The 23,374-nt window shown below is 41.2% G+C and overlaps 1 protein-coding gene across 6 annotated transcripts in view; it reads right to left on the minus strand.

Annotated features, from left to right (window-relative positions):
- LOC137936533 (serine/threonine-protein kinase ATM) overlaps nucleotides 1-23,374 on the minus strand; it is a 128,226-nt gene that overhangs the window by 55,565 nt on the left and 49,287 nt on the right. For all 6 annotated transcript variants that reach the window (XM_068781262.1, XM_068781261.1, XM_068781260.1 and 3 more), the window contains 15 exons: nucleotides 16,110-16,266; nucleotides 6,114-6,160; nucleotides 5,977-6,040; nucleotides 5,739-5,813; nucleotides 5,384-5,503; nucleotides 4,814-4,999; nucleotides 3,091-3,212; nucleotides 2,828-2,897; nucleotides 2,587-2,714; nucleotides 1,209-1,350; nucleotides 959-1,099; nucleotides 752-850; nucleotides 617-663; nucleotides 341-524; nucleotides 35-232 (listed from right to left, as the gene is read on the minus strand). In XM_068781262.1, the coding sequence (XP_068637363.1) occupies nucleotides 35-232; nucleotides 341-524; nucleotides 617-663; nucleotides 752-850; nucleotides 959-1,099; nucleotides 1,209-1,350; nucleotides 2,587-2,714; nucleotides 2,828-2,897; nucleotides 3,091-3,212; nucleotides 4,814-4,999; nucleotides 5,384-5,503; nucleotides 5,739-5,813; nucleotides 5,977-6,040; nucleotides 6,114-6,160; nucleotides 16,110-16,266 (1,780 nt within the window). The remainder of the gene's footprint in view (nucleotides 1-34; nucleotides 233-340; nucleotides 525-616; nucleotides 664-751; nucleotides 851-958; nucleotides 1,100-1,208; nucleotides 1,351-2,586; nucleotides 2,715-2,827; nucleotides 2,898-3,090; nucleotides 3,213-4,813; nucleotides 5,000-5,383; nucleotides 5,504-5,738; nucleotides 5,814-5,976; nucleotides 6,041-6,113; nucleotides 6,161-16,109; nucleotides 16,267-23,374) is intronic.

Here is a 23,374-nt window from a genome sequence, read left to right on the forward strand (position 1 = left end):
TTGAACTCAAAATAAAGATATTCAACGGACTTACACATAGTACTCCTGAAGTCACACTGACAATCATCACAGAATCATCCATTAGATATTTCTTTAACAGTTTTATAAGTCTAACCAATAGTTCATCTGACACTCCAACATCAGCCTCATAGCTAAGCAGTGGAAGAGGAGACGTCTGGTTGGAATCCTCAGGCAAATGGAAAACAACTCGATGTGGGTCTGCAATGCCAACCTTTGCAAGAAAAGAAAAGAAAAGAAAAGAGTAAGAAAAATATTTGCACTAAATATTGAACAGAGTAAAGAAAATGTAGGAAGTCAGTTAAAGCCTCCTCAAAAGTACCATAGAAATGAAGTCTGCCACCAATTCCCTAATGCCCCTAGTATCATCTGATCCATTCATGCCAACTAACATCCAGACAGCAGAAACAATTTCTGGTTCACAACACCAGGTTTCAAATTCTTCCGTATTCTTCTTGACTTGAATAATATTCCCTCTTAGTAACTTCTTATGCAATGCTCGGAGACTGCTAGAAAAAGCATCCAATTAAAGAAACGTTATGGTAACAAAGAACCCAAATATGTTGGAACACAAGCAGAAAAGAAACATCTTAATCACCTCCAGATAAGTAACCTGTGAGGAAGGTTGTGAGCCCTTTGAACAAACTGGAATTGGAAGTTAAAATAAGGCCAATTTTCAAAAAAGGAAATAGAGAAACTTCAAATTTCCAAGTGACTAGAAAAACATATTTGCCTTGAGAAAGTGCTCTTTTGGAGAATACTTGTGACCAACTTCCTCATAAAATGTCCGTATCCTTTGAAAGCAATCAAGTTCAGGGAATGGTTCCAGCTCCTGGAAATGTTACCCAGAACAGGATGAAGTTATACACTTTTGATGATTGAATGACCAGTTCAATAAGAAATTAATATAAAAACATGTAAAAATACTTTATGTGCATACTTTCACACAGTCATGAAGACATACGTCTGCATCCACTGTTAGTTGGTGAAGCAAGTCCATGACTCTAGAAGAAACAGCACAGGGTACATCTCCATAGTCTTTCAATGGAAGACAACTAGCGACCAACTTCGAAACTAAAGACTGCATCATGAAACTACAGAGAATTAGAAAACATACAATATGAAAAGGAAAAAGAAAAAGAAAAGGACAGACAATAATAGGGTGAGAAAATATTATGTTTAAGAAACACCTGAAGCTGTTGACCAAGCACACTCGCAACATCAATATTCCGATTATCTTTAAAAACCTCAAGCAAAGTCGATAAGATAAGGCAGCATTGATCTTGTAACACTTTAGTTCCAATAAGTTGTCCAACTAAGTTGAATAGATAACTGCAACAAACTAAAACTATGACAACAGATAGATAAACAGGGCAGAAAAAGAGATGAAAGACATGCAAAAGATGGTAAGGACTATTAGTTTTTCAAAATCAATGACAACCTTCAAAGCAGTACCTTCTTCCATTTTATTTGGCCCCACAAGATATGCAAGGAATTAAGAAACAGGATTACCACTAAGACTTTAGGTTAACATGCAAAAGGTATAACATACTAAATTCTAGACTATTTAGGAATCGGTTATGATGTCTTCAGATTCACCAGCTGCAGAATACAGAATCTATTGTCAAGTCCTGAAAACTCATGCATGTATATACAATCAGTGGACTGTCGATCATAGTTTGTTGCATGTGAAAATGTTCTACATTGAAAAATGTTAAGAAAAGTTAATGGGTTACAAGGTTGAGCAACAGACCTCCTAAGTTGCCAGTCATTTTGGGATGGAACAAAGCTCAACCCACTATGGTATCAGAGTAAGATATATGTGTGAACCAAGGCCTACTTTATGCACCCTAGATTATTTGCGTGCTGTGAGCTCCATGAGAAAAGAGTTTGTGTGTTGTGGGCTCCATGAAGTAAGAGTCTAAGCTATGGGCTCTGTTGGGAGTTTCTGCCTACATCTCCGGCCTGTTATATATAAGCTTCGATGTTAGGAGTATTGGGTGGGAGATATCCTACATTGAGAAATTTAAATGGATTATAAGTTTAAGCAATAAGCCTCCTAAATGGCTAGTCACTTTTGTGATGGAACCAGGCTAATCCGACATAGGGCAATCTCACTAACCCTCCAGTCAAGGATTTGACATACTAGTAGTCTAGCTAGTTCTGAAGCAGCAGAATTTGTATGCAATGATGAGTTACTGATCTTTTCTTTTCATTGAAAAACAACATAGTGCAATGTCTTTCTTTTCTTTTCCCAGATTTTGAGGATTCCCTTTTTATTGATAGAAAAAGTTAGTTGTTCTTGATGTCTCTTCTGTTGTTTCCTCAACTCCAGCTTGAAACCCTTCCAGAACAACCACAAACATTAAGCACAAAGATAGAGATGCACCCAAATGCCAAAACTGGGAGTTGGCCACTGCTAGAAAAAATAACGTAAGTGTTAACCCTCAACAAACAAGAAAGAGACGTTAATTTTTTTCTATCATTTAGGACCCTTGTCACCAATCCACATTATTTTTCTAAACAAGAAAAGGACTAAAAGTACACTATTTATAACAATTATTATACCATGATGTGCTGGGAATGGCTGCCCTTTGTCCAATTAAAATAATGAGTGCCTCAACTGCAGACAACCGATGACACATGTGCCTAGGATGAACTGCTGATGTAATTTGATGATGTATTTCTATCAAAAACTGCATAAAGAGATTGAATAATAATCTTTGAGATACACAAAAACTATGAGAACACCTAACAAAGAAAAGGAACTAAAGTCGTAAATCAGTATAAACTGAGGGAAAAAATTCACCCGAAATACTCTATCAGGGCGAAAAATCTGGATTTTATCTACAACACCATTGCATGTAGCATGCTCATCACTGCAGTCAACAAAAACAAAAGGCTTCTATTAGGATTACTGAATAGACTCATCAGTACTTGGATAGCAACTGCCCTTCTTTCATCTCTTGTATCTTTGTAATTCTTTTATCTTGCTTTGATACTTTTCAGTAATAAATTTTACTCCTCTTCCAGAAAATAACTAACAAAAAGGCTAAACTCAAGGTATCGTACATCTCCAAGAATCCATCAACAACGGTCCGTATTGCAAGAACAATTGTTTTGACAGAAAAGAAAGGCATTGAAGGGTCTGAAGCAGAAGATGTGAGTGACAAAAGGCAACTGACAATAGATACCTGAAAACAAAATAAAATGCCAATACATTAACTTGTATGGAAATTTAAACTAAATTTACTTATAGACAACTTAACAAGATCTGACTTGTTTCTGAAGTAAGAGGACACATGTGCAAGTAAGTTTTGAATCACTCCTCCCCTTGGCGCCACTGGCTTATTACAGATTGTATTGCCGACACTGTGTCTGGAATCTCATTCCTAGATCAGCCAACTCATTGGCTGATGAATTGGCTAAATTCGAAACCTCCCGGTAATCTCTCATTGTTTCAAACCTAGATCGAGGATCTGCTCATGGAAATCTTCCCAAGAAAGATGGCTTAAACCTAATTTTGATCAAGCTCCAAAGGGAATCCAAGTCCAGCAAGAGGAGGAGGCATACTATGTGATTGTTCAGGTAAAGTTTTACAGGTATACTCCTCATTTGGGGGGGGGGGGGCGGCGCGGGGCGCGGTGTAACTCTATTTAAGCAGAACTTCAGTGTTTCCTTTATGGCTGGAGGATCTATAAGCAGAAATTAGTTCTCCTCTTGTCATTGAGGATGATTCTTTGGTACTGATTGGTAGTCATTGTATGATGACGTTATTGATCTAAAGATTGTTTGCAGTTGGTCTGGACTCATGAAATTCATAGTGGGAATGATTTAACAGATTCTTTGGTCAGAATGAACCTTCTCAAACCCATCTTGTTGAGAGCAGTTCCTACACTTTAGATACTGGTTGATTCATTGATGTTGTCATAGAGATCGGTTTAGGCTGTTATTTATTTACGGTAGTTTCTTTTTTATTTCTTATAATTTTTTCACTCTACCGTATAGTTTGTTTTTTGTTTCTTGTAATTTTTGTTCATTAGTATTATGGAATAGTCCCATATGGATTAGTGAGTACAAAGATCTTAAGTTTATTAGTTGGGAAAGATGTTTCCTAAGGTGGCTAGTCATTTTGGGATGGGCCTTGGACCCAACTTAACATGGTATCGGAGCAGGTACTCATATGTGGGCCTACACCTAAACTATCTACTTGTAGACCCACAAAAGAGGGCCTACACCTAAACTATCCACTTGTAGACCCACAAAAGAGGGCCTACACCCAAACTATCCACTTGTAGAGACACAAAAGGGGGCTTACACCTAAACTGCCTACTCCTAAATTATCTACTTATAGAGCCACAAAAAGAGGGTCTACACGTGAGGGGAAGTGTTATGGAATAGGCCCACATGGATTAGTTAGTACAAAGATCTTGAGTTTATTAGTTGGGAAAGATGTTTCCTAAGGTGGCTAGTCATTTTAGGATGGGCCTTGGACCCAACTTAACAAATTAGCATGTTGTTAGCAGGCAGATGTGCTATTCGTTTGGCCTCTGTGTCTAGGGGCCCTCTTGTTTCTTGTATTTCACCTTTCTTATTAACAATATTCTCATTCTCTTATCATTTCAAAAACAAAAAAAAACAAAAAAAAAAAAAAAAAAATATATATATATATATATATATATATATATATATATATATATATTCTCATTCTCTTTATCTTCAAAAAGAAAAGTTCCTCTAACCATCAAAGTCCAATATCTTTAGATTTCTCACAAAACGATAAGCTATAACAAACCATATTTTGTTTTATGAGAATGTCCCGTTCATGCTCAGAAATTTCTGCCATTTGCAGAATTGTGCTACGGAGCACAACTGATCCAGTGTCCTTGTTTGACTCATTACTACAATGCAAAGCCACGCAGATTGCAAAGATTGGCACAAAATGGTTTTTCAGAATAGCGGTCAAAGTTTGAGAAGTAACCTGTTCAAATAAAAATACAGTTAGAATTCTTGTATAAACAAGCAGCAAAAATATTACGCAAGATGAATTGATTCAACATCTTCCAAGATACCAAAAACCAGGAATACCCTAGCAAAGTAACAGCAACATCCTGATAATAAAACTTTCATGTTCATATCTAAAAGAGATCTTGTGTAATTTCACAAGGTGAGTAAATTTGATGCATAGTTTTTCTGAATGTTTACCATCGTCCCATAAAAAAAAGCCAGCAGTTCAACGGTTTATTAGGTTGAGAAGTGAACATAAATTTCACATCAACAAAGCTTATCAAGGAGAAGCAAAAGCAACCACAGCATATGAAAGACAAAAAATATCGAAGGGGATTAAAAAGTTGATGCATTCAACCGTAGAAATCAACTTGAGATCACTGATCTTCCCATTTAAGATTAGTGAGGGAAGAAGCCAAGGGCAGCAATATTCAAAGAAGGATCTTGGTTCTGAATCAGTCAAAAAAAGATCACGTATCTGCAAAAAAATAAGTTTCTGAGTCAAAATCAACCTTGCAGAAAGGTCAAGCACTAGCATACAGTATAACCAAGAGAGAAGAGAGGAGCTACAAGACCAAATGACAACATTTACACTGGGGAAAAACACAGTTAACCCATTACAAACGTACAAAAAGTACTAGATGTATAAGATTATGTCACAGAACTTATGAAATTTTTAAGTGGCAATGAATAATGAAAATTGGATTTGTCACCTCAACCAATGAAACTAGGCTCACATCGCAAGCTACCCAATAAGAAAAAATTGACCCCATAAGTTCCTTCAAGTACTGCAAAAAGTCCGGAATAGCCCATAGAATTAAGAGAAATTATACTTCATTCTTATGAAAAGATAAAAAATGCATCAACCACGATTATTCAAACACCACTTTTGCCATTCAATAATCTATTAATACAAAAAAAAACTGGGGGAATAGAGGCTATTCAAAACACCTTTGTTCGACTGGCATAATGTAGTCGCTTTGCAAGATTATCAAAAGCAGCATATACAAGCTCCCTGAGGAAAAGAGACACTTGGTGAGGAAATAAACAAAAAGGATGAGAATTATGGAATATGTACTCGAATATACCTTAAAGCAGGACTAATAGCAGCTACAGAGCACATCGTGAAAATAGCCTGACATTTAACAGAAAATACCACAAAGTGTTAACCAGCTATTCTATTTAAAGAAACAAGTTTGTGAAATGGTATTAGTTGAGAAAATATCATGGATTTATTAGATGAGAAAAAAACTTCTTAACTTGGCTAGTCATTTGAGGATGGGCCTAAGACCCAACTTCTAACATGGTATCAAAGCAAGTACTCAGGTATAAGCTTCCACCCCAGATTTTTCAAGTGTAGTAGGAACCAAAAAAGGGGGCTCACATGTGAGGGGGAGTGTTGGAAAAAATTATCCCACATGGAAAAATGAGTAAAAAGATCTTGAGTTTATTAATTGGGAAAGAGGGTTCTTAACTTGGCTAGTCATTTTAGGATGGGCCTTGGGCCTAACTGTTACCATATTTTGGAATTTATATTAATGTTCATTATTTAGATATTTACATTTATATACGTTAATAAGTTATGGGCTAGATTGTAATTAAGCCCATGGGCTTTCTTGTTTAACCTAAACCTAATCCTATGTTTAAATAGAGAAGAGAAAGAAAAGGAAAGGGAACTCTCCCATTTTTCACTCTCTCTCGTTCTTGGCTGTTCCGTCAGCCTTCGTTGGTGATCGTTGCTACTCTCTCCAACAACTTATTTGACATGGTATCAGAGCTAGCGTCTTGTTCTCCTAGAATCTTCCTTCCTCTGCCGTGAGTGATAGTCTTATGTTCTGCCGTGGACGACTGTTTTCCGCCGAGAGTCCTTTGGCGATGTGGAGAAGAAAGTGTTCCCCAACAGTTCCCGTTACACTGCTTGGTTGCCTGCCACAGGACGACTCTGCGGTCCCGAGTTGTTTAGCGCCGTTGCCAGGGAAGAAGGAGAAGTTTTCTGTTCGGCGCGAAGAAGACGACGGCATCCCGAGTTGTTTAGCACCGTGGTCAGGGAAGAAGGAGACGTTTTTCGAGTCGTTTTGGCGCTGTTGCCGGGGATGAAGGAGTTTCTGATCGGCAAACGACGGCACTGTTGGAAAATTAGATTTTCCTAAGTTAGAAAAATCTAATCGGGCGCCAGCCCGCACCTGTTCAACCCAAACCTACCAGCCCAACCCGGACCAGCCAAGTTAATCAAGCAACCCGAGCTTCAAAACAAGAATTCCAAAAAAAAAAAAAAAAATTTGGTTGGAGTTCTAAGTTGGCATTTTCTGCAAAGGGGGTTTCAATTTCTTTTCAGAAAGTTTGGTACCTCAAGGATTGCGTTTCAGCAAGGTTTGCCCTCGGATTGTTGTGTCCCTGTGTGGCTTGCTGTATTTCATCATGTCATCTGACAAGTTAGATGTTTTACCTATTCGTTTCACGGGTAAGAACTACTCTACATAGGCATTTCAATTCCGTTTATTTGTTATGGGAAAAGAGCTATGGATATAGATGAAAGTGATCAGGCACCTCAAGAGGCCACAGCTTTGTCAAAGTGGATAACCATGGATGCTTAGGTAATGACCTGGATACTTGGCTCTGTTGAGCCACAATTTGTTCTTAATTTGCAGCCCTACAGAAATGCAGCTGATATGTGGAATTACCTCCACAAGATTTACAACCAAAATAGCACGGCTCGACGGTTTCAATTTGAGTATGAGATGATTAATTTCACATAGGGCAGCCTATCCATTGAAGAATACTATTCTGGGTTTCTAAAGCTTTGGGCGAATTATGCCGAGATTGTTTATGAGAATGTTCGAGTTGTAGCTCTCTCTGTTGTTCAAGCCATGCATGAGACAAGCAAGAAAGATCAATTCTTGATGAAGCTCCGTTAAGAGTTTGACGTTACCCGTTCCAATCTAATGAATCGTCATCATGTACCGCCTTTGGATACTTGTTTGAGTGAGCTTCTAAGGGAGGAACAGCGTATTGCCACTCAAGCCGGCATGGAACATCGGGCTAATACTGATGCCCCTATTTCTGTGGCATATGCCACACAACGGAGAAATCAGGGTAGGGATATGAAGTCTGTCCGGCGCTTCAACTGTAAAGAATTTGGTCATTTTGCTCGGGATTGCACTTAAAAGTTTTGTCGGTACTGCAAGCAAACGGGTCATCTCCTCGCCGCTTGTCCTATTCGCACAACAAGGAAGAAGGGAACTGCTTATCATGCCTCCACAGGTGCTTCTAGTTCTATTGTATTGCCTCCTACCGTGCCGGTTACTCCAAATACTGTTTCTACATTCTCCACAACTCCGAGTACACTCACTCCTGAAATGGTACAACAAATGATCATTTCTGCCCTTTCTACTTTTGGGCTCTCAAGTAAGAATAAAGTTTCTACTCGGCCATGGTATGTTGACTCCGAAGCTTCTAACCATATGACCAATACTGCTATTTCTCTTTGCAATGTCAGAAAGTGTGATGGAAATCTGAAAATTAACACTGCTAAGGGCAGCTCTCTACCTATCAGTGTTGTTGGTGATCTTTCTCCAACCTTAGTTGATGTTTTTGTGTCCCTTGATCTCTCCACAAATCTTATTTCTCTTGGTCAGTTGGTTGATGATAATTGTAATATTTTGTTCTCTCGATCTAGTTGTGTTGTGCGGGATCAAGCGTCAGGGAAGATGATCGCGAAGGGGCCTAGAGTGGGACGACTCTTTCCCATTCAAGTTTTTCTCTCTACGAGTATTCCTCGTGCTCCTTTACTTTCCTTTGCATGTAATGTAGTTAGTTCTGGAACCAAGATGTGGCATAGACGTCTCAACCACCCAAACTATGATATACTTTGTACCGTGTTTAATTCTGGTTTATTAACAAGTACAACATGTTCTTCTCTTGATCTTTCATTTGATTTTTCATCATGCAAACTTGGCAAAAGTAAAGTTCTCCCTTTTCTTCATCATGGATCTCATGCCACACACTGTTTTGATATTATTCATAGTAATGTTTGGGGAATTGCTCACGTTGTTTCCCATGCGCATTATAAGTACTTTATTACTTTTATCGATGACTTTAGCCATTGTACTTGGGTCTACTTCCGACAGGCCAAGTCTTTAAAGTTTTTGTCGTATTTAAACGCTTTCTTGCGCTTCTTGAGACTCGATCCTCTATCAGCATCAAGGTATTGCGCTCTGACTCTGGTGGTGAATACATGTCTAATGAGTTTCAGGATTTTCTTCAAAGCAAAGGTATCATCTCTCAACGTTCATGTCCTTCGACACCGCAGCAAAATGGAGTTGCGGAGAGAAAAAATCTCCATTTTCTTGATGTGGTACGAACTCTTTTACTTGATTCATTTGTTCCTCCTCGTTTTGGTGTGAAGCGCTATCCACTTCGGTTCATTTAATCAACCGCTTGCCTTCTCCTATGTTACATCATGTTTTTCCATTTTTTTAAGTTATTTTGTCATTTTCCTTCATATGTGGATCTTTGAAAATTCGGTTGTGTTTGTTTTGTGCATCTACCTCCTCATGAATGACATAAACTTACAGCCCAATCCGTTAAGTATGCTTTTCTTGGTTATGCTATATCGCAAAAAGGTTATATTTGCTATGATCCCCATGCTCATCGTATACGTGTTTCTCAGAATGTGATTTTCTTTGAAAATTAATATTTTTGTCCCTCTCATGTTGCGCTACCATCTACATCTTTATCTATTCTGCCTAGCTTTTATGAGCCCAGTCCCACTTCATCTGTGCCCCCTCATGATCCTGACCTGGCGCCTGCTCCTGATCCTCCTCTTGCTCCTGCTTCCATCATTCTTTGTCGGTCTACTTGCACTTCTTGCCCCCCTGATAGGTATGCTTTCTCCTCCACTATCTCTCTTGTAGCTACTTTATCATCAATTTCGATTACCTCTTGCTACAAACAGGCTATGGCACATGAGTGTTGGAAAAAGGCAATGCAAACAGAACTTCAAGCTCTTGAGGAGAATCACACTTGGGATGTTGTTACTTGCCCCCCTATTATTAAGCCTCTTGGGAGTAAATGGGTTTTTTCTTTAAAGTTTCGATTGGATGGATCTTTGGATCGGTACAAAGCTCGCCTCGTAGCTCTGGGAAACACACAAGAATATGGGATTGATTATGAGGATACATTTGCTCCAGTTGCCAAGATGACCACGGTGTGCACTGTTTTAGCTATTGCTGCTTCACAGTCCTGGCATCTGCATCAGATGGATGTGAAGAATGCATTTCTGCATGGTGATTTACAAGAAGATATCTACATGAAGCTTCCCTCTGGTATGACTACTTCTTCTCCTCAGGATGTCTACAAGCTACGTCGTCCTCTGTATGGGCTTAAGCAAGCTCCCCGGGCTTGGTAGAAGAAGTTTCGCAGTACACTTCTTCTCCACCGCTTTACACAAAGCCAGTATGACTCTTCTCTATTCTTTCACAAGTCAGCATCGGGCATAGTCCTTCTCTTGGTCTATGTGGATGATATTATCCTTACTTGCACTGACTCTGGCCTGATTACTAAGCTTCAACGACTTCTGCATTCGACCTTCCATATGAAAGATCTAGGACAGCTCACGTACTTCTTAGGACCGGAAGTACATCGGGCCAAAGGTATTTTCCTAAATCAGCACAAGTATACCCAAGATATTATTACCTTAGCTGGTTTGGCGGACACTTTTTTTGTTGCTACTCCTATGGAGGTCAATATGAAATACCGGAAAGATGAAGGGGACCTTCTTGATGATCCTACTCTCTATCGGCGTTTAGTTGGAAGTCTCATCTACTTGACCACGACTCGCCCGGATATCTCCTATGCTGTTCATAAGGTCGGTCAATTTATGTCTTCTCCTCATCATCTTCATCTTGCTGCAGTCTGATGCATTATTCGTTATCTTCGAGGTTCTCCTACTCGTGGGTTATTCTTTCCTACCGGCTCATCTCTTCAACTTGTTGCATACAGTGATGCTGATTGGGCTGGGTGCCCTGATACACGTCGCTCTACTACAGGTTGGTGTATGTTTCTAGGGGATGCCTTGATTTCTTGGAAATGTAAAAAACCAGATCGTGTGTCCAAGTCATCTACTGAGGCAGAGTATCGAGCCATGTCTACTGTGTGTTCTGAAATTATATGGCTCCGCAGTCTCCTTGCAGGACTTGAGTTTCCTCAGACCACCTCGAACCTCTTCATGTGGATAACACTAGTGCTATTCAGATTGCTACCAATCCTGTTTTCCAAGAACGCACCAAGCACATTGAGGTTGATTGTCATTCTATCCGCAACACCTTGGAGCGTCGAGTGATATCTCTTCCTCACATCTCTTTGGATCTCCAAGTGGCTGATGTCTTCACCAAAGCCATGACTCAACACCGCCATAATTTTCTGATTGGCAAATTGTTGCTGGTTGACTTACCCGCATCAATTTGAGGGGGGATGTTACAATATTTTGGAATTTATATTAATGTTCGTTGTTTAGATGTTTACATGTATATAGGTTAATAAGTTATATGGGTTAGATTGTAATTAAGCCCATGGGCTGTCTTGTTTAACCTAAACCTAATCCTATGTTTAAATAGAGAAGATAGAGAAAAGGAAAGGGAACTCTCCCGTTTTTCAGACTCTATCTCGTTCTTGGCTATTCCGTCAACCTTTGTTGGTGATCGTTGTTGCTCTCTCTAGCAACTTATTTGACACCAACCAGCCTTCCACCCATGTGAGTAGGAGCAAAAAAAAAAAAAAAAATGGCTCACATAGAAGGAAGTGTTGAAAAGAATTGTCCAACATGGGAAATTAATAGAAAGAGCTTGGGCCAATTGGTTGGAAATGAGGTTCTTAACTTGGCTAGTCATTTAGGGATGGACCTTGGACCCAACTTCTAACATGGTATTAGAGCAGGTACTCATGCATGGTCTTCCACCCCCAATTGTCCAAGTGTAGTAGGAGCAAGAAAAAGAAAAAAAAAAAGCCTCACATGTGAGGGGATGTTGGAAAGAATTGTCCCATTCGGAAAAAATTAGTGCAAAGCTCAAGGATTTATTAGCTAGGGAAGAGGGTTCCTAATTGCCAAGTCATTTTGTTATGAGTCCTTTTTTTAGGAAAAGCAACTGTATTAAGAGCCAGAAGCAAAAAACAAGAAAATGATTAAGCTTTGTTCAACCTTACAACCCACTAGTTTTCCTCATTGAGACTTTTTCCTCACTTCTAGATTGAACCCAAATTTAAATGGGCCTTCAACCCAAATTTTACATGGTATTAGAGTACCTGCTCATATGTAGGATTCCCCCCAAACTATCCATGTGTAGGAGCCACATAGAGGGCATACACATGAGGGAGAGTGTTAAAAAATAGTGCCATATAAATAAGTTAATAATATGATCTTGGGTTTATCAGTTGGGAAAGAAGCTTCCATACTAGGCAATTTATTTTGCGATGGACCTTGGACACTTCTAACAGGAAGGAAACCCCCTTTCTTTAGCTAATGAATCAACCAATTAGCTGACTCAGGTACATGATACCAAGAAAAAACTACATCAGAAGATAAATCATGAACTTCCTAAAAGCAAGAACAATAGTGCCAAGGAGGGGATTTCTTGCCTAAGCAACAATTGATGGCGTAGTTGGAATCATCTTCAACATGCAGTCTCCCATGAAAATGGTCACGGAAAATTGGCAGCACATGTCATATTCTATGCAACTTAGCAGAGGTAGGTACAGTCAGATATACCAATAGGACCAACAAAAGAGGCCAACACCTTAACAAGATCATACATATAGTTGTATCAAAGGGTACATTCACAACAAAAAATAGAGGTCTTGGGCCTGTAACAAATGGTATGTTCACAACAAAAAATAGATGTCTTGGGCCTCATAAAAGAAGGCCTCTTCCTCGGTTGTGATAGCCAATGCCTTTGCTCAAATAGCCGCTCTCGACTCTGAGGAGGAATCTAGAGGTCACTCTTCTCTAGAAGTCTCTCAGAGGTATGCCCTTCAAGGGCAATTGCAGTCCTTTGGCCACAGCGAGTTAGTGTACTAGAAGCAACATGCAAGATTCAAATGGCTCTCCGATGGGGATGCTAATACTAAATTCTTCCATGCAATCGCTGCTGCACGAAGAAGGGCCAACCGTATTGCCATGCTCAACATCAACGGTGAGACCACCTCGGACCGAACCCTTATTTCTGACTCATTGGTGAATTTTTTTGCAGATTTATACTCTGATCACCAGCCAGTCCGCCCCTTCTTCCAGAGGGTAAACCTCCAGGTTATTCCATCAACTACAGCTAGCCTCATCGAGCTCCCCTTCTCTAGTTGGGAAATTGAAATTGCAGCACTTGGTCATCCACTGGATCACGCTCCGGGCCCAGATGGATTCAACGAGGAATTTTATAGCCGTTGCTGGCCCTTCATAAGAGACGACATTTCCAGCATGGCCTGCTCCTTTTATCAGTGTAGCATCAGATATAGGAGTATTGGACCTCCTTCACCGCCCACATCCCTAAAAAAGATGGGGCAAAGCTCCCATCCGACTTCCGGCCAATTAGTCTCACCACCAGTGCATATAAGGTGATTGCGCGCCTCCTTGCTAGTTGACTCAGGGCAGTCCTCCCTATTGCCATTCACCATGGCTAGAGTGTTTTTATTAAGGGAAGAAACATTCTTGATTCGGCCATGGCATGTCATGAACTTAGTCATCATTTCAAGGTCCTCAAGCTCCCCAAATTCATCCTCAAGCTTGACTTCGAAAAGGCATTTAACAAAGTTAACTGGAAGTTTCTGGACACCCTCCTGGAGAAGATGGGATTCAGGGAAAAATGGTCTGCAAGCTACTCCGTCCTTCTCAACGGAACAGTTTGTGGGTATTTTAAGGGAACTAGGGGAATTAGACAAGGAGACCCCCTCTCCCCCTTGCTCTTCAATGTGGTACCAGAATATCTATCCTCATTGATCTACTCGGCCAAGAATATGGGATAGCTCCTCCCCCCGATAGATTGCACAGCCTTTGATATTTCGATTCTCCAGTTTGCGAATCATACTATTTGCTTAGGGGTTGGTACTATGAATCAGATAAAAAAACTACGTGTTGTTCTGGGATTAACATAAACTGGGGAAAAACCACTCTTCTTGGCTACCACATTGATCCAGCTGGGTTTCGGGATATGGCGGACTACTTGGGATGCTATGTGGGAAATATGCTAGCTATATATCTTGGGCTCCCACTTTTTGATTCTCGGCCTTTGGCGTCACTATGGTCCCCCCTCATTGAGAAATTTGAAAAGAAGCTAGCCACTTGGTGGGATAAACTCTTATCTACAGCATGGCGTCTCACTCTCCTCAAGTCTTGTCTGGCTGGGCTGCCAAATTATATGTTATCATTCATGCACTATCCAGCCTCTGTTTGCTCCAAAATTGATGCCTTCCGTTGGCGATTTCTCTGGAGAGGTTCGGAAGACACCTTCAGATACCATTTGGTTAGTTGGAAGAATATTTGCATCCTCATTATAGGGAAGGATTGGGCATCCGACCTACAAGAGAGATGAACAAAGCTCTTATGCTCAAACGGATTTGGAATTTCAACAACAAGCATAACGGTTTATGGAGGAATATGGTGAAATTCTACCTTCAATTTTCGAGTGCCTGGTGGAGAGAGGGTGGCATCACTCGCCTCCTATCCCCGATATGGAAATCAATTTTCAAGCTTCTTCCAATATTCAGAGATGCTACCTTGTTTCACACAAGCAATGGAAGAACCCTTCTTTTCTAGTTGGATGAATGGTGTGGCCCCCGATCCCTCTCGTAGAACTTCCCGGGGCTGCAGAGGATGGCTAGCGACCTCTCTTGCTCTGTGGCTGATTCATGGAGTGATCAGTTGTAGAGTCTCCCGTTCCGCTGGGGATTAAATGATGAGGGATTGTTGGCTTTTTGCTCTCTCCTTACCAGACTCAGCAGTAGTACTATCCGGGAGCATTCAATTGATAAGTTGATTTGGAAGCCCGGTAATAATGGCTGATTCACTGTTACTTCTGCTTACTCTCATATCAGAAAGGAAGATTACAGTATTCATGAGCACAAGGCGAATCTGGCTTGGAAACTCTTAGCGCCAAGCAAAATCAAATTTTTTTTGTGGTCGGCCATCAAATAACAGATTCTTACTTCGGACAACCTTCATAGAAGAAGCTTCACCGCCCCCGATCTTTCTTGTCCTCTTTGCAGTGAGTGTGAAGCGATAGTCCAGCATGTCTTCTTACACTGTGGATTTTCGTGGCGAGTTTGGATGAAGATTTTTCAGAAAATTGGGCTCCAAGTGGGGTTACATCAGGACTTTTTTGGCACCTTTGAGATGGTTGGAGGGATTCAACTTCCTCAGTTGAGCAAGTTAATACTTTCGGCCTGTCTTGCACATGTTCCATGGTGCATTTGGCTTGAGCAAAACCGAAGATTCAACTCCAAAGCTAGCACCCCAAACAACACGGCTTCTCATGTTGTTGGCTTTATCTCGAGCTGGCTTCATACAAGGAAGGATTTTGCCACTCTACTGGAGGTTTCCCTTTGGAAAAATAGGAGCCCATATGTCTTGCCCCTGTAGAACTCCGAGTATGGCCATCCGGGATCCTCCTCCTTGCGACTGCATTAAGCTAAATTTTGATGGTAGTGTTATTGGATGTCCTGGGCTGATTGGAGCAGGCGATGTGTTCAGAGGTCACAATGGTGAGGGGTTAAATCACTTACAAATCTAAATTATTTGTAGGTTACTTAAGTTTCACATAATTTTAGGATTAAGCAAATTAATTTTTTTGTAAACTGCAATTTAAAATAATTTAGCTCAAAAAAATTCTATGTATTTTTTTTCAAATCTATATGTACAAGTCTATTGAGATTTTAAAAATTCTATGACTTAAGGTCCAATTTCACCAGCTCCCCCAAACATTTTTATCAACAATCTTCCAGAGGTTTCAGCTCCTGTTCCTAGTCTTTCTTTTCTTTAAATAAGCTTGAACAAAGACTATATTCTCACTCTCAAAAATATTTGAGATGGCTAAAGCATGTACCTGCAACTCCACTTCCTCACTGACAAGGGCAACATGCACGAGTGTGACAACAGCAGTTTCCAAAAACGGAACAGACTGAGCACCAGCAGCTACAACCTCTGTGGCCATTACAGGGTTTTCTTTTAAAGCCAGAACAATCTTGACACCAAAGTTGCGACTGACAAAAAAAAAAGCAGATGCCCAAATAAAAAATATTAAAAAAGAACTTTGAAAAAGAGAAGATACTTTAGAAAAGATAAAGACAAGTAACCAAGATGCAGGAGGGCGACTGCACTGGTTTTCCAGTATCTAGTCAGCCTCCTTCAATAGAAGACAGAACAAAAAAAACTAATATGCACACAGAAATAGAAACAACAAGAATTTTATAGATGATGTCATTTGACTTTTTATAGCTTTAACATAGAGGTTGAATTAAAATAGAAAACATACTACCTACCAAAATAGTAACTTGAATTCAAGACCTCATGCCAAATATTAAATAAAAGTATCTAAGATATTTTGTCTTGGACACTGTAATTCTTCTTTATCTCTAACACTCCCTCCTCAAGCTAGATAATGCATAACATAGAGGTTACTTAGCATAAGAGAACTAGTTCCAAAGTTTTGGTGAAATTGTCCCCAAGTTAGAGTGGAAATGACCCATTGAAGTTGTACTAACAGTAACCAGAAAGCCCAAAACAAAATAGATTGAACCAATAAACTCAATAAACTATTTGATGAAAATCCAAACATAAAAGAAAATTTTATGTTCCAGAGGATACAAGAAGTTATGGGAGTAGCATACAAAGGACAACTGGAGTCCAAGAAGAAAAAGGAGTCGCCAAACCCAAAGGATAGAAGAAATGATTATCACTTTTTGGAATGCTAGAGGAGTCAGATGAAAGAAGGGAGCCACCATTCACAATCTCTTAGCAGCCAGCAAGTCAACCACTCTTATTCTTCAAAAAACAAAAATTTAAAGCATGCAGGATCGGATAGTAAAGACCTACGGAATTGCTCACATCTGGAGTGAAGAGTAGTAATCCAGAAGTAACCCATCTATTGTAATCCTCCAAGAATCTAAATGTCAGAATCCTTCCAATTCCATTATGCATGACCTCTGGCTTTGTAAAAATTCAGAATGGCTTGCTATCTATTGGGTTTTCTGGTGGCCTCTTTCTTCTTTGTAACTCCTCTGCAGTTGAAGTCTTAGATCACGTGACTGGCTCCTTCTCTATTGGAATTAAGTTGCGTGACAGATACACTGGATTCACTTGGGGGCTTGCTGGCATTTATGGCTCTAACAGATACCAGGATCGTCGCTCCTTTTGGGATGAGGTTTCTGGCCTTTTGCCTCTCTGGCCCATTCCTTGGCTCCTTGCTGGGAATTTAAATGCAACCCGCTTTTGCAATTAGAAGTTTCCCCTTACCTCCCAGACTACCTCAACCATGAGGCAATTTGCTGACTTTATCAGCGGTTTTGAGCAGGAAGAAATCAGCCTCTCTAGCAAGATGTTTACTTGGTCCAATGATCAGAGATCTCCCATCCTGTCCAAGCTTGATTGGTTCCTTGCAGTTGGTGACTGGCTCAGACTCTACGGCAACACATGCGGATCGCTTTTGAGTCGTGCTGGCTCTAACCACTGGCCTGTTCAGATTGATACCAAACTTGATAAATGGGGGCCTGCCCCTTTCAGGTTTGATTATTCTTAGTTGTTGGATAAGTACTTCGCCGGCAACATCGCCTCATGGTGGGAAACCTTTGGGGACCCTAACGATGATGGCCAATCTCTCTCCCGCTAGTTAAAGCATCTCAAAGTGAAGCTCAAATCATGGTCCTCGAAGCGTCGCCTTCCTGCCTCCTCTCAAAAATCATCTCTCCAATCTCAGATTGCTGCCCTTGATATGGTTGAGGAACAAAGATGTCTTACTTATGCTGAGTTTTCTACCCACATCTCTCTTCAAAGCAATTTTCAATCTATTCTGCACTCTGAAAGGGTTCAATGGAAGCAAAAGGCCCGCTTAAAGTGGTTGGCCGAGGGTGATACTGACACAAAGTTCTTCCATGCTATGGTCTCGACCTGCAGGAGGACTAAGCGGGTCACCTCCATGTCTATTGACAACAAGGTTACCTTAGATAGGACCTCCATTATTGATGTTTTTTTCTCAATTTTTTTGCAAATCTTTACAAGGAGGAGTACCACCACAAGCCCAGACTTTCCAGCCTTCGGTTACTTTGGGATGTCCAGTTGCGACTGCTCCCACGTACTATCTGGGATTTCCTCTTACTGACAGCAAACCCCGGATGGGACTATGAGCTCCGGTGATCGAGCGGCTTGAGCGACGCCTCTCCACTTGGAAGGGTAGGATGCTATCCAAGGCGTAACTTGATCCTCATAAACTCATGCCCTGTGGGTATTCCTAACTACTTCCTCTCTTTCCTAGCTTGCCCCGCCTCTATTAACCGGCGAATCGACATGATCAAGAAACGTTTTCTGTGGTGTGGCACTGCAAATGAATTTCACTATAACCTTGTCAATTGGGATGACGTGTATAGACCAAAGTCTTTGGGTGGGCTCGGGATTAGACGCACCAAGGAAATGGGGCATGCTCTATTGCTCAAGTGGTTTTGGAAGCTCAACTCTTCCTCGGGGGCTTCGTGGAAGCCAATGGTTGCCTTCAAGCTTTGGTGTCTTGTAGATAGATGGCTCACTAGCGGCAATTGTCGTCATCCCTCCCTCATCTGGAAGGCCATGTTCCATTTATTCTCCACTTTCCGCACTGCCATTCGCTTATTTGTTGGGGATGTCTCCAATCTGCGTTTCTGGACGGATTGGTGGACGGGGATGGCTTTCTTGCCTCGTCTTACCCACCACTACTTCAGCTCACCACCAGTCGTGACTTATCTGTCTCTGACGCTTGGTAGAATGGCTCATGGAATCTTTGCCTTAGACACAGTCTTACTGATGAGGAAGCCATTTCTTTTTGTTGCCAGATTGATAGTCTTGGTAGTGTTATGGTTCGCCCTCAGACGGTTGACCGGATGATTTGGCTCCCTGATGACAGCAGGTGATTCTCAACCTCCTCGACCTACCGTCTTATGGGTTGGACCTGGCTACTTTTGCTTGGCGCCTCTCAGCCCCACCCAAGGTTAAGTTTTTTTCTTTAAAGTGTCTGCCGAAACAAGATCTTCATTGCAGACAACCTTATTAGGCGTGGCAACACCACTTCCAATCCTCTTTGCCCCTTCTGCGGGACAACGGCTGAAACTGTGAGTCACCTTCTCCTCCACTGCGGCTTCACCTGGAAGGTCTGGACTTACATGATTGACAGCATGGGGCTCAACTTCTACATCCCACTTGACCTGAGCACCATGTGTCGTTTCTCTTCTAGGACCCACCTACCCAGCCTGGACAAGCTTCTGCGGCCTGCCTACATTGCTTTCATCCCTTGGTGCCTTTGGAAGAAAAGGAACTTCAGACAGTTTCACTGTGCTTTTTGCTCTACTGTTGAGGTTTCCTATACCGCCACAAGGCTCATCTCTACCTGGATCCGCACCCAAAAAGAATTTGCATGCCTCTCTCGTTCCCTGATCCACTCCAATTGGAAGATTATTGCTCAGATGTCTGTCTCCTTTGCCCCCCACCAAGTTGTTGTTTGGGAGCCTCCTCTCACTGGATATTATAAGCTAAACTTTGATGGTAGTGCCTTTGGGAACCCAGGTTTAGCTCGTTTTGGCAAGGTGATTTTTTATCCAGACGGCATTGCTATACTCTCTTACTCATGCCTCTCTCGTTCCCTGATCCACTCCAATTGGAAGATTATTGCTCAGATGTCTGTCTCCTTTACCCCCCACCGAGTTGTTGTTTGGGAGCCTCCTCTCACTGGATATTATAAGCTAAACTTTGATGGTAGTGCCTTTGGGAACCCAGGTTTAGCTCGTTTTGGCAGGGTGATTTTTTATCCGGACGGCATTGCTATACTCTCTTACTCTAGCCCTCTCGGAATTGCTAACTCAACCACTGCTGAGCTCTTTGGTCTCCTTCAGTGCTTGCGTATTTTCAGGACAAATTTAGTGGTCCCCTTATCGGGAAGGGAGACTCCAAGGTCATCATCGAATGGTGATCCACCTCATCCATCCCCCCATGACGTCACTGGTGATTTTTCTTGATATTTTGGACATTGTTTCCACCATTTCTTGTACTTGGTCTCATGTACTTAAATTAGCCAATTTGGCTACCGATTTGTGTGCAAAACTACCCCCCCCCCCCCCCCTCTCTCTCTCTTCAATCTCTTGTTGTTAGGGGAGGTCCCCCTTTATGTATCTTCTCTTTCTTTGAAATAAAATCAACATTTAAAAAAAAATATGCATTTTTAAACCATTGTGGACCTGTTCTCTTGTTTGTAGATCACATGGGAGTATGTTCCTCAATCTGACAACTATGTGGCTGACTCTCAAGCTAAGGGGGCTATCTTTAATCAACATCCTGTTGTTTCTTTGGGCTCTCCCTCTTAAATTTGTAACTTTCCATTTTTTTTGTATTTTCTCCTTGTTCCTCTTGCTTGGGGCTTTGTTCCCCTAGCTTCTTGAAATGGTCTTTTCTTCTTTTAATAAACTCTCTCATTACTAAAGAAAAGGACAAAATGAAAGTTCAAGGGATCCAGAGGTATCAGGAAGGGAGACCCCCTTTCCCCCTTGCTCTTCAATGTGGTAGCAAAATATCTATCCTCCTTGATTTATTCGGAGGGGCAAACTTTTATCTACTACGAGGAGACTCACTCTCCTCAAGTCTTGTTTGGCAGGAGTGCCAAACTATTTGCAATCTTTCATGCATTGTCCGGCCTCCGTTTGCTACAGGATTGATGCCATCCGTCGGCGTTTTCTATGGAGAGATTTTGAGGACACATTTAGATATCATTTGGTGAGTGGGAAGGATATTTGCATGCAACTGGAGTGGTTTAGGCATCCGGCCTACGAAGGAGATGAATAATGCCCTTATGCTCAAATGTATTTACAACTTCAACGTCAAGCATAACAACCTATGGAGAGATATGGTCAAATTCTACCTTTAGTTTTCGGCTGCCTTGTGGATGGAAGGTGGCATCACGCGCCTCTTATCCCCGATCTAGAAATCAATTCAAAAGCTCCTCCCAGTTTTCAAATATGCAAATTCTTTTCACACAGGCAATGATAGGACCCTCCTTTTTTGGTCGGATGAATGGTGCGGCCCCGCCCCCTCTCAAAGGACTTCTTGGGGCTTTTTAGGGTGGTGATGGACCTCTCTTGCTCAGTGGCCGATTCTTGGAGAGACAGTTCATGGAGTCTTATGTTTCGTCAGAGATTAAATGATGAGGAAACTTCGAATTTTTGCTCTCTCCTCTCCAGACTCAGCAGCATTACTATCCATGAGCATGTAGTTGATAAGCTGACATGGAAGCCCAGTATTAATGGCCAATTCACAATTGCATCCGCCTACTCTCAAATTAGAAAGAAAGATTACAGCATGGATGAGCACAAGGTAAACTTGGCATTGAAGCTCTCAGCGCCAAGTAAAATCAATTTTTTTGTGTAGACGGCCATCAAGGAACATATCCTCACCTCTGACAATCTCCACAATAGAGGCCACACAGCCCCCGATCGTACGTGTCCCCTTTGTAGTGAGACAGTCCGGCATGTTCTCTTACGTTGTGATTTCTCTTGGCAAGTCTAGATAAAGATTCTTTAGAAGATTGAGCTCCAACTGGGGCTGTATCAGGACCTCTTTGGCACCTTTGAGATGATTATGGGGATCTGCCTTCCTCGGTTGAGCAAGTTAATTCTTTTGGCATGCCTCGCGCATGTCCCTTGGTGCCTATGGCTAGAGCGAAACAACCGGAGATTCAATTCCAAGGCTAGCACCCCAGAAAATACGGCTTTTCATGCAATGGGCCTTATCTCGAGCTAGTTACATACCAAAAAGGATCTTGCCTCTCTACCGGGTGTCTCCCTTCGGGAAAATTAGGATTTGATCGCGCATATGGCAGGCCACTGCAGAACTCCGATTATGGGCACCTGGGATCCTCCCCCTTGCGACTACATCAAACTCAATTTTGATGGCAGTGTGTTAGGCTCTCCTGAGCCGACTAGAGCAGGTGGTGTTTTCAGAGATAGTAGTGGAGACCATTTTCTATCCTATGATGGGCCGGTGGGCATTGCTGATTCAAATACTGCTAAAGTGAGTGCTCTTATATTCGGACTCCAAATTTTCAAAGAGCGTCTCTATGGCAAGCTGCTTATTAAAGGAGACTCAAAGACTGTCATCAACTGGTGTTCAAAAGATAACTCCCCCCCCCCCCCCCCCCCATGGCGTCACTAACCTATCACTGATTGTATTATTGATATTGTGTCATCCATTCATTGTAGTTGGAACCTAGTTCCTAGATCAACCAATTCTTTGGCTGATAAATTGGCAAAATTCGGAACCTCCCAACAATCTCTCATTGTTCGGGAAGGCTCCCACCCCCCCCCCCCCCCTCCCTCCCTCCCTTCCTTGTAATAAGCTCGTTTGAGCTTTCTCTTTATAAAATTCAGCATTATTTCAACAACAAAAAAAAAAAAAAAAAAAAGGAAATCCGGGATTGAAGGAAACATTTTTTGTATATGGAAGACAGAACCCAAACAAAGATAATTGTATGAACTGAAGAGCACAACAAAGGAAGACAGATTCGAATGTTTTTTTTTTAAATGCAGAGAGAGACTCGAATGTAATTATTTATACACGACTTACTTGAAATAAAATAGAATATAGTTATTCAAAATAAAACAAAAAAACAACTGTTTTGTATTACAAAATAATTAAGAAAAGGAGGGCCTAAAAAATACTTATAGATTAGTTTAACTTTAACAAATATTCTCTTACAGTATTTTTCAAGCAGAAAGTTGGAAAAGGAGCAGACAAACAGAAAGAATAAGAGAAAAGAAGAACAAGAACGAGAAGCCCAAGGGAAAGAAAAGAAAAAAGAAAAAGAAAGAACGAAGAAAAATTGGGAGAGACTAGTCAGGAACTATTTCTGGAGTGCACTACTACTAATTCCTCCCCTCCTCTACAACCCTCCCTGCACTCTTTGACTCCATTCTTTTTCCAACTACAACTGACAATCACAGGTACTTAAAATAGACCTCACAACCAGATCTCATGATACCATGAGTAGTAAAAGTATAAGAGAACTAGAGAACAATGAGGAGAAGAGATGGCAAAATAGATACACGAGATGCTTAAAGAAGGCTCATACAACTGCATTTTCAG

This window comes from Aristolochia californica, unplaced genomic scaffold (genome assembly GCF_029961685.1).
Source record: "Aristolochia californica isolate CCGP_79_NKW_82.1479 unplaced genomic scaffold, dmAriCali1.0.hap1 SCAF_7, whole genome shotgun sequence".
NCBI classification, from domain to species: Eukaryota; Viridiplantae; Streptophyta; class Magnoliopsida; order Piperales; family Aristolochiaceae; genus Aristolochia; species Aristolochia californica.